We start from the raw sequence: 15931 nt of genomic DNA on the forward strand, positions 1-15931 counted from the left end.
GTTGGTAATACGTTTTTACCAGTTCAGTAAACTTCTGCTTTATTATACTATTATACTATATTCATTATACTGCGTTATTTATACTAAATGACGATGAAAGCAAAGCTAATATATAACCTAACCTGCAAGATGACTCTCTACCACAGATACATTTTTATTATCGAGGGCACATGAGATATAAAACATTTGTTATGCCTATTTGCATGCAAATATATTGTTTTGGTGTAATATATATATCAACAGACATTGTAGTGATTGAGTATAACAGTCCAAATAGCAACATCTGGAGGAAGGAGCACGAAACAATAGAGTACCAGGGGCTAAAGGTGGAAGGTAAAGTGGCCGAGAGTGTAAGAGTCATTATGTGTGTCAATGTATTTAAATTTGAATATATGTGTGTGTGTAATTAAATTCAGTCAACTGATTGTAATTTCTATTTTTTTTTTAATAAATACAATTAGCTGATTTGATGTAATAGTTATGTACTACAACAACTACTACTAATAATAATCACTATCATCGTCATCACACTTTAACTTTTTATTAAACTGCTTTTAAATTGCTTTTATTAGCAGTTTTAACAGCTTTAATAAGACTTTTTAAATGCAGGTCCTTTAATTTTTAATTTAATAGCTTTACACAGTGGCGTTGCTAATCTAATGTAATCTAATCTAATCACCGATCGCTGATTAAAATACCTTCAGTGGTAGTTGTTGCTGATCTGTTCTCGTCAATGGGTTGTAGATAACATGACTTCCGTTTTGTGCCGGAAGCGACGGCTGAAACCCGGAACTCGTCGTTGCCGTTTCATTGCATCAGACGGGCATTCATGTGGCTGTGTGTGTGTGCTAACTGAGCTGACGTCTCTGTCTGTTTCATTCAAAGGTACGCATGACTCGCTTTAAAACATTTTAATAGCAAGCCGCAGGTTTCTTAGACGCTTACTTTCTGGTGAATTTAAAGTTGTGGCAGCTTGAATAAAGGTTTATTAAAGTTCACGGTGGAGCTGCTGAAGAAAAACTTCTTTCAGTTTGACTTGTTAGCTTAAGCTAACTAGCCTGCTTGCATGAGTTTTCATCAGTTTGACAGGTGCCACGGCTCAGAGCTGCAGAAAGTGAAACAAAGAGCTAACGGGCTAGCATACCTATCCTTTTTAAAGCTAATCTGATACCCACTGTGACATGCTTAAAGCTGATTTTATTAAATATGTTTAAAACAGTTTGCTTTAAAAAAAAAAACTTGACACACCTTCTGGACATGCCCCTTGAGTGGCATGAAGTTTGGCATAACAGTGTTTCTGCCAGCAAACACACCCATCCAGTCTGATAAGGAAATGCTCAATTACAGCAACAAAATGAATGTTTCTCTCTTACTTCATGCAACCTGAATGTGTCTTCACCAGAGATGACCACTCTCTACGTGTCTCCTCACCCTGATGACTTCAGGAGCCTTCTGGCTCTCTTAGCTGCAGAATATGGACCGTCCTCCCGGCCGCAGATCATCACAGAGGACCCTCCTGCATCTCTGAACGCCCGCTCCAGACCAGCCCTGGTGCTGGCCGCTGCTGGGGATGGTGACTCTCTAGTGAGCGGGGCCACTGCTGTGTCATGGTACTTAGCCTTTCAGGGAAAGAGGGCTGGTCTGGGTGCTAAGCAGCAGAGCCAGGTGTGGCAGTGGCTCAGCTTTGCAGACAATGAGCTCACCCCAGTGTCGTGTGCTGTGGTCTTCCCTCTGATGGGGGTGACAGGAGTGGATAAGAAGGTATTTAAAAGCTTCCTTGGACCTGAACGTGTGTCTGATTTGTTCATGTAAAAATGTATTCTCCTACTCTTTGTGCATTCTCAGCTCCAGCAGAGTTCCCGTGCAGAGCTGATGCGTGTTCTTAAGGTTCTCGATCAGGCTTTGGCACCAAGAACCTACCTGGTGGGAGAGAGCATTACCCTGGCTGATATGGCTGTAGCTACAGCGGTTTTACTCCCCTTCAAATATGTATGTGTGCTGCGCTACACTTTCTGTCTAACAGTTTTTTCTGCATAGCTTCTGAACAGACAAGCTTTATTATGCTTTTATAAATACTCAGGCATTGGAGCCATCAGACAGGAAGGCTGTAACGAATGTTACCAGATGGTTCACGACCTGCATTAATCAGCCACAGTTCCTGAAGGTACTGGGGGAGATCGTTCTTTGTGAAAAGATGGTCCCAGTCACACCAAAAACAAATGCTGCTACAAATGCTGTTAATGGCAGTCCTGCTGCTGACTCTCCTGGCGCTCCAGCAAACGGTTAGGAACTTCAACGAATCACTTGATAAGTATTAGCAGAATGTAATGTACAGTATCTCATGCCATTGTGATGTTTCCTCTCTCAGGCCCACCGAAGACGGAGGCCCAGCTGAAGAAAGAAGCAAAGAAGAGAGAAAAGCTTGAAAAATTCCAACAGAAGAAAGAAATGGAAGCAAAGAAAAAGACACAGCCGCCATCTGAGGTATAAATACCCAACATGTACAAAGAGAAATTCATTTGTGAAGTTTTGAAAATTGCAAATATCCATGGTAAATCATCTGTTCTTATGTAGTGCTTTTCTACTCTAGTTGAAAGTGAAAGTGATTTATATAACACAAGCACTTTCTTGTTTTTCTATTTTTAGTCCTGCTGTGTTCTGTCAAAATTATGATCTCAATGCACTGTGATCAGCTGTATAAATTCTCCATAGACTGCTCTTGTTCAGAGCTTATCTGTTTATTTCTTCATTTCTGTTCATGCCATTTCAGTTGTTACATTGTATGTGGTATACAGTATGACAATGTCTAAGGCAGGATATGGGGGAAAAGGGGGAGGAGGGTGATAGGGGAAGACGTCATAAAAGGACAGAGTACAATTTATCGCTAACTGCCTCACCTGTAAGAAAAACAAATGTACGGAACACAAAAATATGAAAATGAAAATGAAAATTTGAAAGGGTGACCCTGAGCTAGCCATCTGATTTGTAGTTGATAGCAACACAGTCACTGAAGACATTACTATTTCAAAGTCTCTCATGTTTTTTTTCTTCTGCTTTTTTTTTTTCTCAGAAAAAGGCCAAGCCTGAGAAGAAGGAATTGGGAGTGATTACATATAACATCACCACCCCTGCTGGAGAAAAAAAAGGTGAGTGTTCACTATGCTGTTGATTTGTGTACTGTAAGCACATTCCACGTAACTTAGTGTTCCAGGGAAGCTTCCCTTGAGCTTGCACTTTGAAGTTACCTTATCTCAGTGACCACAACCTGTAAAGCGGATGTCACACCTAAGTTTCAAGCTGTTTAATTTAAACAGAAAATAAAACAGAGGAAATGGCCTGGCAAAAAAAAAGCAAAAAAGTGGAACAAATTAGGGTCAGTGGGCTGTAGGACCAAGAGCTTCTCTCCCTAAACTAATGAGGTAAAAAAGTAAACCAACAAATAAAACTGCAAAAAGACAGTCTACCAGTACTTCCATCTTACAAGAAAAAGAAAGAAGGAAGTGGAGATCTGAAGATGCTGGAGAGCTGCTTGGTCTGGTAGAACAAGGTCCTTTAGTTAGAGGCAGAACAGTCATTAATGACTGGACCTGATAAAGAGGGAATTGACGAGCAAAGTAGGAGAGTAGTGCAGGAAAGGGGAAACAACACTGACAGGTCTGTTGGCAGCAAAACAACAAAGACTGTAATATCTGAAAAATATGCAAAGTTCAAACAGTGTGGGCTAAAAGCATTACAAGTGTGACGTGTCTGATACCAAAAGCACATTAAATGATTTAAGCTGTGGCCTAGTATTTAAAACCCCCCACTGTCAATCAAGTTAGTTTATAGAGGTGTGTGTGTGTGTCTGCACTATGTCAGTAAAGGCTTTTTAAAGGCAGGAAGTAAAGCTGGATAAAATAGACCTTCCTGCTGTCTGGGCACGAGGTCCACGTTAATGGTACCACTATTTTCCGGAGAATTGATTGATCAGTGGGTGGTAGTTTTGTACCAATTGAACCCCTCTCTTGAACTTAACTTCCTTTATAACAAGATGGATCTGCAGCAGAAGTTACCATGGTGATGCGCCATCCCATCACAAGTTAACCACTTTCATTACCCAGAAAATCCAGGTTTAACCCTAAAGTTGCCTCAGTAAGCACCAAATCCTGCTTTGTAGCTCAGGCCTGTGGTCACTCCACAGTTTTTAGTTTTTAGATAAATGTGGACATTTCACCAAGTAGGTGCTGTGTAAAATAAAAGACACGTAGGATAGATAACCACAGTATTCTTTAGATTTAGGGGAACAGATTCTAGGCTTCAGGATTTGATATTTGTATGTATGCTAGAAAGCTTAACATCCAAGTGTCTTCACACTTCTCATCGTATATTATGTGTGTATTATTGTGCTTTGTTGACCTTTACGTTTAGTCCTTCTGGGTTTTGCAGCTTTTTTTATTCATTAGAGGTTTATTATTCCACTGAGTGATGACGTATTTTAAAAAAGTGCACCTTCTTTTCAGGCTGTGATATTAGTAGTTTTTTCAGCATTTCACTTGAGTGAGCTTCAGATGCTTTACTCAACCTTTTCCTCACCTTTGCTGCCAGATGTTGTTAGTCCACTTCCTGACTCCTACAGTCCTCAGTATGTGGAGGCTGCCTGGTATCCGTGGTGGGAGAAGCAGGGCTTCTTCAAGCCTGAGTATGGGGTAAGTCCTCAGATATTATAAAAATGGTCCTGAATTAGATTTTTAATTGATAATTTTAGCTTCAAATAACCTGTCTGTCACTATATTCTGTAGAGGAAGAGTATTAGTGAGGAAAATGCTAAGGGCATCTTCATGATGTGCATCCCTCCACCTAATGTGACAGGATCACTTCACCTGGGTCACGCCCTCACCAACGCCATCCAAGACTGTCTGACCAGATGGTAATTTAATAAACTATAATTCTTTTGTTAACTGATGAAATTTCTCTCTGCTAATATGTTTGAGCTAATCTCCCATCTGGTCTGTGCAGGCACAGGATGCGAGGTGAGACCACCCTGTGGAACCCAGGCTGTGACCACGCTGGCATTGCGACCCAGGTGGTGGTGGAGAAAAAGCTGATGAGAGAGAAGGGCATGAGCCGTCATGACTTGGGCAGGGAAAACTTTATCCGGGAAGTCTGGAAATGGAAGAATGAGTGAGTAAAAGAAGTAGCAGGAAAAGCGAAGATTTAAACAATCTTAAATAGGAAAAACACCACAATATTTCTTTTTATCCCTTGTAGGAAGGGAGACCGGATCTACCATCAGCTGAAGAAACTGGGCTCTTCCCTGGACTGGGACAGAGCTTGCTTCACTATGGATCCTGTAAGGTTTCTAAAATCTTTGAAGTGTGGGACATTTTGTGTTCAATAATAGTTAAAAATGAAATTTTTCTGTTTACCTGGGCTCCTCTAGAAACTTTCCTATGCAGTCCAAGAGGCCTTTATCCGCATGCACGATGAGGGAGTGATCTACAGGAGCAAGAGGCTGGTCAACTGGTCCTGTACACTAAACTCTGCCATCTCTGACATAGAGGCAAGTCACTCTGCGTTAAGCAGTGTGTCTCATTTTCGGGACCTTTTTTCACCACAAGACAACTGCAAGTGGGGGGAATATTGATACACTGAGATATTTTCCATGGCAACATTGGATCAATACAGGGACAACAAATATTGATGTTTAATGAAATATTTAAAATACTTTTGCATTGATATGAACAGCGGTGCTCAGGGTGCACCACACCCTGAGGTAATGTTAGCCGAGAAAATCGTCTGAACCAAAAAAAACCCATCCATAAACTGACAAAACTACCTCCTAATTCAAGACAAGCTAAACAAGCTCAGTCACACAAATAAAAATGTGACACATCTACAAATAAATTGGTGGCTACCTGGAGGTTAAATTGAATTATTTCACATCCTGGCAGATTTCAACTTGTGATGACTAAATGGTTGCCAAGAGGTTGAGGGTGTTGCACAACCATATTTGATCGCAAGCTAATTGCACAGGTGGTCTGATAGGAGGCGAGCTTTGTGTAAACAGTTGCAGTCTGACTTGGACTGACTGCAATTTACAATTGAAAAAAGGGTCATAAATTACAATATATATTACTTTAACATTCAACATATGGATAAATGTTGGAAGTCACACTAATATCCTATTGTGAGTTAAGTATTGTGATGTTGCATTGGGGGGTGTCTGGCGTGTCCCACCTCTAGCCGCAATGGTACTCATACTAGGATGGACATTCACAGACAAGTATATAAAGAATATAAATGGAGCTGTCTCACATGCATCTTGTGGATTTGCTAAGCTCATTGAAACATGATTATATTGTGAACTCCCCCATGAACAGTTACCCTGAGGGAAAAAAATGTACCAAGTCTGGTACACTCTGCTCAAATCAAACTTAGGCCAAACAAATGATACCACCCCAACTTAATAGGGGGATCAATATTAACTAACCAGGCGGAAAGAGGTTTAGTGAGAGTTAACAAAGTTATCGAGTATTGGTTAAAGGTTTTACTGTTTTGCAAAAAAATAAAATAGGACTGCAAGGAAGATGCTCTCCTGGAGGTTTTTCAACTTGGACTCAGACAAAAAAAGCTTACAGAACAAAAAAATAACAGTCAGGAACATGAACGCCCTTCTAGGTGCAGTTAATCTTTCACACCAGGCAACACGCAACCCTAAAAGCTAACAAACAAGGAGGAGGCACAAAGCAGACTGCCCAGTTTTTGAAATGGCTGCCGTGAATTACTCTGTTGTGGATGAAGCAGAAGAAAACAGGCTGCTGAACAGTAACAAGGGTCTGCACTGACTTGTCAGAACAAATTAGTAACCGCACATAAGAGTGAGTCCGGCGATCTGTGGCTGTGACAAAGAGGAAACTTCAAAGCTGCTCCTTTATGAAACTATATGATATATGTTAAGGACCAGCAGCACTGGTCCAGATACATCACACAGAGCCCAAAGACACCATCAGCATGCCTTTACATGCAGGAGGTGTACACAGACCTGCCCTCACTCATTTCACATTTATTGGCTACTACTACCTTGTAACCTTTGAAGCTCTTTCCTGAGCTGAGCAGGTTCTGTGATATTTCACGCCTGCTTATAGAACAAAATGACTGGCTCTGCATCAGAAGATAGTGAGGATGGTCTCCACCTATGCAGCTACTCTGTTGCCAAACTACATCTTTATTGATATATGAGGTGTCAGACTAATTGTTAAGGGTACTAGGAAGGTTGTCAAATGTTGTCGTCATGGGGGAAAGAGATAAAAGTTCACCCATCTGAAGTCCTGATTAGTAAAGTTAATGAACAGTATTAACAGAAGATGAAGTTTGTTACTGTTGCTCCATTTCTAAGCTACAGTTTAATATTAGTCTGAGTGTATGGATGTTTATTCCATAGCCAGATATTGGATGTGGCGTCTCTTAATGATCAAATTAACCATCATAATACAGTACAAGTGTTATGGTATGATATCCCTGAGCTCGTGCATTTCATGGCATTAGATGTGCTTTCCAAATATGGTAAATGTGGCGTGAGCACTGCAGCTCGTTCTCATAATGATGTGAGAATGTCTTAATGAAGCCGTGAGGAACATTGGCATAAAACCGAATCACATCTCGATGATAGAGTTGCGTTCTTTTAACAGACTGATGAAGCAATGTTACATTAGATAATATCACCCACTGATTACTAGGAATGGATATCAGCACAAACCTTTAGATTACCTACAGAATTATGTCTGAAATATGAAGTATTGAAAAAAGACTCTTGGATTCTTTGTACTACTTACTGTGATGAGATATTGTATCTTTACTTTGTGTAATGTGGTAATTCATGCAAGTTCCTGCTCGTGTGAATACAAAATGAAACACTTTTGCATTTAAGGGCTCTTGCTTATTTTGTTAGGCTTTTTTGTATAAATGTGGCTGCATGAACAGAATAAATACCCTGAAAAAGGCTCCACTGATAACCCTGTTATTAGGCTGTAATGGTAACAGAGCCATTTTGGCAGTGCCAGGCATTGTGTCCCCTCTTGATTAAATGTATTTTTCGGCTTTCAGGTGGATAAAAAGGAGCTCGCTGGCAGGACTCTTTTGCCTGTGCCTGGTTACAAGGAGAAAATTGAGTTTGGGGTCTTGGTGTCTTTTGCCTACAAGGTGGATGGATCTGGTATGTAAATTTATGGAAAGCAAAAACTGTTAACAAAGACACTTTGTGCTGCTGTTACGATACAGGTCTCCTTGTTCTTTCTCTGTCCTTCAGATGAGGAGGTGATCGTGGCCACGACTCGTATTGAGACTATGCTTGGAGACACCGCAGTAGCCGTTCACCCTGCTGACGCCAGATATCAGCATCTGAAAGAAAAAACGGTTCTTCATCCTTTCTGTGACCGCAAGATGCCCATAGTCTTTGATGACTTTGTGGACATGAGCTTTGGAACAGGTAGGCCTGGGGTACAGAAAAAAGATGTCATAGCTGCAGGTCTACAGTGTGCCGAGAATAAGTAATCATAACAAGTCGTTAAGCCCAGCTACTTGCCTCATTACAATTGTTCTTTTTTTTCTTTTTTCCCTTGTTCTCTGCTTGGCCTGTCTCTCTGCACCATTTTCTGTTCAGGCGCTGTCAAAATCACCCCGGCTCATGACCATAATGACTACGAGGTTGGAGAGAGACACAATCTGGCCTTCATCAACATCTTGGATGAAAATGGCCTGCTCATTAACGTGCCTCCTCCCTTCTTGGTATAGTGTCTCATTATCGTCCTTCCCCCCTGCAGTGTGTGACACGAAAGTCACGCTTTCTCATAGTTTGCTTCATGAGGCTATCTTATTTTTCAGAATTTTTTATTTTTAACTCGTCCTTCCCTCCCCAGGGCATGAAGCGTTTTGAGGCCAGGAAAGCAGTGCTTCAGGCTCTCAAAGACAGAGGCCAGTTTAAAGAGATCAAAGACAACCCTATGGTTGTCCCAGTTTGCAGGTAAAATTTGTGCACAAGCTGGGCATGGGTTGTTTTTGTTTGAGATTCCTTTATCCGTATTCCTTTAAGCCCCATTGTGCATGTTCCCTATCAGCCGTTCCAAGGACATTGTGGAGCCGCTGCTGAAGCCCCAGTGGTATGTGGACTGCAGAGATATGGGCAAGGAGGCTGCTGATGCTGTCAGAGAAGGCAGGCTCAAAATCATCCCTGACCACCATCTCAAAACATGGTTCAACTGGCTGGACAACATTAAGTAAATACTGCTTCCTGATTGTTTATTTTTTAGTTTTAAGCTTTTAGTTTAAGCATTTTGACACTTTCGGTTTCTGCAGTTTTAGGCATTTAAACAGAAATCTTGAGAAAAGGTGTCAATTTCAGTGTAGGAAATATTAACTTTACAGTAGTTGGGCTACAATTGGAAGTATTTTTGTTATCAGTTAATTGGCAGAATATTTCCTTGGCTATTTGATTAATATGTTATTTAAAACAGATGAAATTTTCTCAGAAACAAGCTTGTTTAAGCCCGAAGATATTTGATTTCTCATCACACAGGAAAAAAGGAAATCAGTTAATAGAAAGTGATGAGCCAGAACCGGAGAAAGTTTAATTAAAAAAAGAATATATTACATTATCAATTATTAAAATTGATGCCAGTTAATTTTCTGCCATCGCCTCACCTATTAGTGAACAAATTGGTTCAGGTCTAGAAAGGAGATGATTATCAGAAGGTGTGCACAGAGTTCATTTTCACATCCGTCTCTCTGTCTTCTTTTTCAGGGATTGGTGTATCTCTCGGCAGCTGTGGTGGGGTCACCGTATTCCTGCTTACTTCATCACTGTCAACGATCCGTCTGTGAAACCAGGAGAGGTAAGATGACTTCTCTTTCTGTTGTCAAGGTCTGGACGACTTCAGATGACAGATAAAAGCTGCATCCGTATCGTGCATGTCATTGTCTGTTTCCCTGATTTATTCCTTCTTCTGTTCTTTTGCCTGCAGGACATGGACGGTCATTACTGGGTGAGTGGGAGATCAGAGGAAGAGGCCAGGGAGAAGGCGGCGAAACGCTTTAATGTGTCTGCCGACAAAATTACCCTCAGACAGGGTGAGATTTAGCTGTTTTTAATTTGGCACTTTTCCGTAGCACAATTATTGCAAAGTTATCTAATAACTTCATAATGCGCCAACACACACATTCGCCTAATTTAATTAATTCTACTCCATATTCATGCAGATTAGGTAACTTTTGCTCCTGCGTTTCAGACGAGGACGTTCTGGACACTTGGTTCTCGTCTGGCATTTTCCCCTTTTCTATCTTCGGCTGGCCTAATGAGGTAAAACACTGAGGTTAAATGACTTTCTTTCTGCTGACACAGAGGGCACATTGTTTCAGTAGACTGAAAGAATACCTTAAGCAGAATAGAAAAGAGAAACATGGAAATATTAATACCTGATTTCTGGTTTCATAGTATAAAAGAAAAAACCCTCCTAAAATATTAATCATTCGGTGTTTTTCCCAATGTGTTTGTTGTCGTTGGTTCTAGAATGAGGACCTGCAGGTGTTTTACCCCGGCACCTTGTTGGAGACGGGCCATGACATCTTGTTCTTCTGGGTTGCCCGCATGGTGATGATGGGTCTCAAACTGACAGGCAAGCTGCCCTTCAAAGAGGTGAGACCAATCACCCACGACACTGACACAGCAGGATGTGATATTTGTACTACATGACTCACTGATGTTTTCGTTTCATTTTTCAGGTTTATCTGCATGCAGTGGTACGTGATGCTCACGGAAGGAAGATGAGCAAGTCTCTGGGCAACGTTATCGACCCTCTAGACGTCATTACAGGGATCTCCCTGGAGGTAAAGCCTAATCAGCCTTTAATCCACGCTCAGATACACACAAACACTTAGGCAAACATAAATATACATACTCTTTTCTCCCATCTGTTTGGGTTATCTTTTACATAGTCACCATGCTCTTATGGGTCCCTTGAGGCCCTTACTCTTATATAAGCTTTATTAAGCACCTCTTTCCGCTTCCAACAAGCTTTTATTGAGTCCATCAATCTCTTCACCAGCTGCGGGGAAATTGTTCAGTCAGATGAAACGGACCTGTCCTCTAGAGGGCACTGAAGGACTTGTAAACTAAGCTTAACCCTGAATGTTTTCCCTCTGAAGGTCCTTTCCTCCCTGGCCAGTTTAAACATCAGGGAGTCGAAGGAGGTCTCATATTCTGAAGATGAAAAGAGAAAATTGTTGAAAACATCTCTCGTCCTCTTACTCTCTATCCTCTAGGGTCTTCATGCCCAGCTGATGGACAGCAACTTGGATCCTGTGGAGGTGGAGAGAGCGCAGCAGGGCCAGAAGTCAGACTACCCAAATGGCATCCCAGAGTGTGGCACAGATGCTCTCCGGTTTGCTCTGTGTGCTTACACCAGCCAAGGTGAACTTTTTACGTCTTCCTTGTTTGTCCTGTTTTTTTTCTTCTTAGATTCCTTTTAATGACCAGTGTTTGAAATTCACTAATATACATTAATTACAAACCATAAAGCTTATCTCTGTCAATCAGAAGTAGACATTCATGAGTGTTTCAGGTAAATGAATCCCTTTATGCCTGAAAATGATTTTGGTGTAGATCTGCACCTTTTCTTTCATCAGACCAGTGCTATAGTACCCACAGCTATGGCCACTAATGCCATTTTCACTCATGATAATTCTTCTAGCAGATAGAAAACCACATTTTAACAAGTATAACAAGTATACAGCTTGATTTCCACTGGAGTCGTTCTTTGGTATTTACTGAAATCTTCATTTCTGAATCTCGCAGGTAGGGATATCAACCTGGATGTCAACCGCATCCTGGGCTACCGTCACTTCTGCAACAAACTGTGGAATGCTGTGAAGTTTGCCATGAAGACTCTAGGAGACAACTTTGTACCATCAGAGAAAGTCCAGGTGAGACCAAGGGAACAGATGAAGGATACAGAACATAAACAAAGTCTGTTCCATGCTTATTGATATTCCTCGAGTTACATGCGTAACACATTTTGACCAAATCTCTGTTTAAAAACAAAACAAAACAGTTTCTGTTTGGGGGCTTAGTTTGCCATGATTTGTATTCGTAGATTTGCACACATTGACATTTGGGACATACCTGGTACGGGGTTGTGTTGCCTGAATCTAAAGATCTCTCTTTTTTTTTCTTTTTTACACTTCTGTCGATCCTCTCAGTTATCTGGAGAGGAGAGTGTATCTGACAGGTGGATTCTGTCCAGGCTGAGCGCCGCTGTTACACTCTGTGACGCCGGCTTCAAGGCCTACGACTTCCCGACCATCACCACCGCCATCTACAACTTCTGGCTGTACGAGCTCTGTGACATCTACCTGGTAAGGATCTTGTAGGCGACTGAGCAGCCCAGAGTCTCATGAAAGTTCCACTTCCTCCTTATCTTTTCCTTTCTCTCTTCTTGTTTTCCAGGAAAGTGTGAAACCAGTATTCAGTAAAGCAGAGGAAGACAGCACGAGCCAGAGACAAGCCCTGGTGTGCAGACAGACCCTTTACACCTGTCTAGAGGTTGGTCTACGCCTGCTGTCTCCCTTGATGCCCTTCGTCACTGAGGAGCTCTATCAGAGGTTACCACGAAGAAAACCTCAGAGCGATCCTCCCAGCATCTGCGTCACATCATATCCCACCACCGAAGAGGTGAGGGGGGGGCAGCTTGTGCTGAATCTTACTGATGCTCAAATAGCCTTAAAAAGTTTTTGTGGAGAGTGCTGTTTTGTGTTTTTTGCAATTACATTTTTTCCCCTGTGATTTGTTGTAGTTCTGCTGGAACAGTGAGGAGGTGGACCGTGACATGGAGTTCATAATGACCATTGTCAAGACGATCCGATCGCTCAGGGCTGACTACAATCTAACCAAGACCAGAGCTGACTGTAAGACGCACAAAATAAATTCTAAAAGTGATGCTAAAAATAATTTTTAGTTCATATTTCATCTATTTTCATGTGGAAATTAGTGGAAATTAACCAGCATGTCTGTTCAATGCTGTACTTACAGTTGGAAATTAGCTCAATGTTCACACAAGCCCGCCAGCTTCACATGGAAATCTTTTTGCACACTGCTCAGAAAAATTAAGGGAACACTTGACCTTACAGTCCCAGTTAAGCTTCTGGGATATTAATCTGTCCAGTTAATCTGTCCACAAACCATTTAGAATTCACTTCACAATGGTTTGGTGCAGATGAAAGTGACAACAGGTGGACTGGAGAGGCAACAAAGACAGAGAAAGTTGGGAGGAGGGGTGGTGACCACAGAAAATTTTGCCCTCCTGGTTGAGTTTCCTGTAGTTCGGCTTTTTGTTAGTATCCTTGTCACTGCTGGTAGCTCGAGCCGGTATCTGAAGCCCGTTGAGTCCTGTTCATCCAGGGCGGTACATTCATACATGTTATCACAAGATTTGCTGTCTTCCCCCACCACAGTCTCAACAGTGTGGAGGTGATACCTGGGGATACTAGCAGAGCTGGCTCTTATGCTATCTGTTCTTCTCTGTGGGACAAGGAGCACTGCCAGAGCCCTTACAGAATGACCTCCAGCAGGCTGCTTACATCCTCGTTTCAGATCAAACTGTTAGAAACAAAATATGTGAGGACCTGGCGGCATTCACCTGATCTGGCGATCTGATTTGTGCTCACAGATCAGCTCCGTGCAGCTTGATTGGAGTTTGCCAGAGAGCACCAGAACTGGCAGGTCCACTACTGGCGCCCTGTTCTCTCCACAGATGAAAGCAGGTTCATACTGAGCACGTGACAAGCATGAAATAGTCTGGAGATGCTGTGGCAAATGTTATTCTGCCTGCAACATCATCTGTGAAGAGAATGGGATGCCAGTGGCAAGCCTGCCAGTTCTGGTTTTCCTAGGAGAATGCCAGTTGAGCTGCATGGCGCTTGGCTGTGAGGACAGATCCCACTTGTCACCCTCGTAGAGTCTGATTCTGACTGTTTGATTAGAAACATGCGCTTGAGTAACCTGCTGGAGGTCATTCTGTCTCCGCTGCACAATGGACCAGATACCGGTCCTGCTGCCAAGTTGCCCAGCTCTCCTCATGTCCCCTGGTGTCTGTCTGAGAGACACCGCAAATCTTCTTGTATGGATGTGGCCATCCTGGAGCTGGACTCACTGAGTAACCTGAGTGGGATGTAGACAGTGACTCATGCAACCAGCAGCAAGTAAAATCAGGAGGGATAGAGCGAGAGCAATGGTCTGTGGCCGTCACCTGTGAAAACCATTTCCTTTCCAGAGGTTGTCTTGTTGTTGCTTCTCCAGCAACGTTCATTTGCACCAAAGCAGGTGAACGTGATTCTATATGGTTTATAATTTCTGACTGGACAGATTGATGCCACTTAAATTTTAGGGATATTATGTTATACTGGGATGATCGAGTGTTCCCTTATTTTATTTTTTTGAGCAGTCTATTTTTATTCCACTATAGTTTTGAATCTGATGGCAGTAATGCTGCGTTTTATGACAAGCAATGATTTAAAGATCTAAAGAGGGGAGCAACTGTAGTGACAGATCGAGTGGACTATAGCAACAAGAGTTTGGCATGAAACACACAAAGACTTTAGAAGTCTCCAAGAAAAGTTTCTGATTCTCTAAAGAAGTAAACTTGCTATTAAAAGGAAGGATTATTTTCCAACCTCTCCTACTTTATAGTTCAACTTCGGCATACAGATATTGGAAAATATGTTAAAGCATTTACATACCATATGTTGTTATTATAAAATATGCTTCATTTAAATCAATTAAACTGCACACCAGTATGTAGAGAATGTGTATGCACTGAATCAGAGTTATAGCTCATCACAAATGCACTGTTCTGATGCTCGAAACCTTTACCATCTGTATTTTCCTCTCTTAGGCTACCTCCAGTGCATAGACTCTGCAACCGTGTCCCTGGTGCAGAAATACAGTCTGCAGATCCAGACCTTGTCTTATTCTCAGGCCGTCATCCCTCTGACAGCCAACCAGCCTGTCCCAGAAGGCTGTGCTGTGGCTATCGCTTCTGACAGATGTACTGTCAACCTTATGCTCAAGGTGAGGGCCAGTATAATCTGCCCTGTTCTGTTTGTATCCTTCCATCTGTCTGTTATATCAGGTGTGTGTATCTAAGTGTGTATTTTAGACTCCTTGTACTATGAATGCACTAGTGTTTTACATGTAGGTTTTCTTTTTACAAGTTTTAAATTAGGTGAATTCCCCTGTGAATAGCCTGATAGATATGAGTAGATATGCATTTATACTATCAGGGATGCCATTTTTAAATTTGCTCCACCTGAATGGCAGTTCAGTGGTTTTTTTGGGGTTTTTTTTTTTTTAGTTTCTCCATTACAGAGCAAAAATAACAGGATCACAAGTTTTAGCTGACATTCCCATTTTCACTTCTTTTTTCCCCCCACACAGGGTCTTATTGACGTGGAGAAGGAAGTGGCTAAGCTGATGACGAAGAAAGGTGATTTGGAGAAACAGATGGAGAAACTGAGAGAGAAGATGGGGAAGAATGACTACAAGGAGAAGGTGCCGGTGAAGGTGCAGGAGCAGGATGCTGAGAAGGTGGGAAAAGGAAACTGACTCGCCAGGATTCTCAGGATGTAAGAATTCCTTGTAAATAAGAAACTTCCTCTTTCTCTCCACAGCTGCGACAGAGCCAGATTGAGCTTGAGAAGGTGAAAGAAGCCATGGACAACTTCAGGAAAATGATTTAATTCCTATTTAGCTTTATGTAAAAATCTGCTTTTTTTTTTCATGTCATGTTAATTTTCTTTTTTTTTTTTTTCCCTCCCAAGTGAATAATGGACAATACTCAATAAAACTCTTGTACCAGACAGCGGTCTTCAGGGATGTGAAGCAATCTATTAATCTAACTCGCTTGTA

The 15931-nt window shown here is 41.7% G+C and overlaps 1 protein-coding gene across 1 annotated transcript; it reads left to right on the forward strand.

The window, feature by feature from the left end:
• The first annotated feature begins 734 nt into the window (after positions 1 to 734).
• On the forward strand, positions 735 to 15882 carry vars1 (valyl-tRNA synthetase 1). The gene is made up of 29 exons (XM_084943479.1): positions 735 to 885; positions 1403 to 1761; positions 1846 to 1989; positions 2081 to 2282; positions 2369 to 2484; positions 3071 to 3146; positions 4585 to 4685; positions 4779 to 4906; positions 4996 to 5160; positions 5248 to 5329; positions 5420 to 5539; positions 8083 to 8191; positions 8285 to 8464; positions 8639 to 8763; positions 8895 to 8998; positions 9093 to 9251; positions 9776 to 9866; positions 9996 to 10101; positions 10260 to 10330; positions 10541 to 10666; positions 10753 to 10857; positions 11293 to 11440; positions 11825 to 11952; positions 12229 to 12384; positions 12476 to 12700; positions 12822 to 12933; positions 14919 to 15094; positions 15461 to 15610; positions 15694 to 15882. Exons 1-29 carry the CDS (start codon positions 750 to 752, stop codon positions 15760 to 15762), a joined length of 3969 nt encoding a protein of 1322 aa, XP_084799605.1. The 5' UTR covers positions 735 to 749; the 3' UTR covers positions 15763 to 15882.
• Positions 15883 to 15931: the final 49 nt, after the last annotated feature.

This window comes from Perissodus microlepis, chromosome 11, assembly GCF_051167445.1.
Source record: "Perissodus microlepis isolate ML-2025 ecotype Zambia chromosome 11, ASM5116744v1, whole genome shotgun sequence".
Classification (NCBI taxonomy): Eukaryota; Metazoa; Chordata; class Actinopteri; order Cichliformes; family Cichlidae; genus Perissodus; species Perissodus microlepis.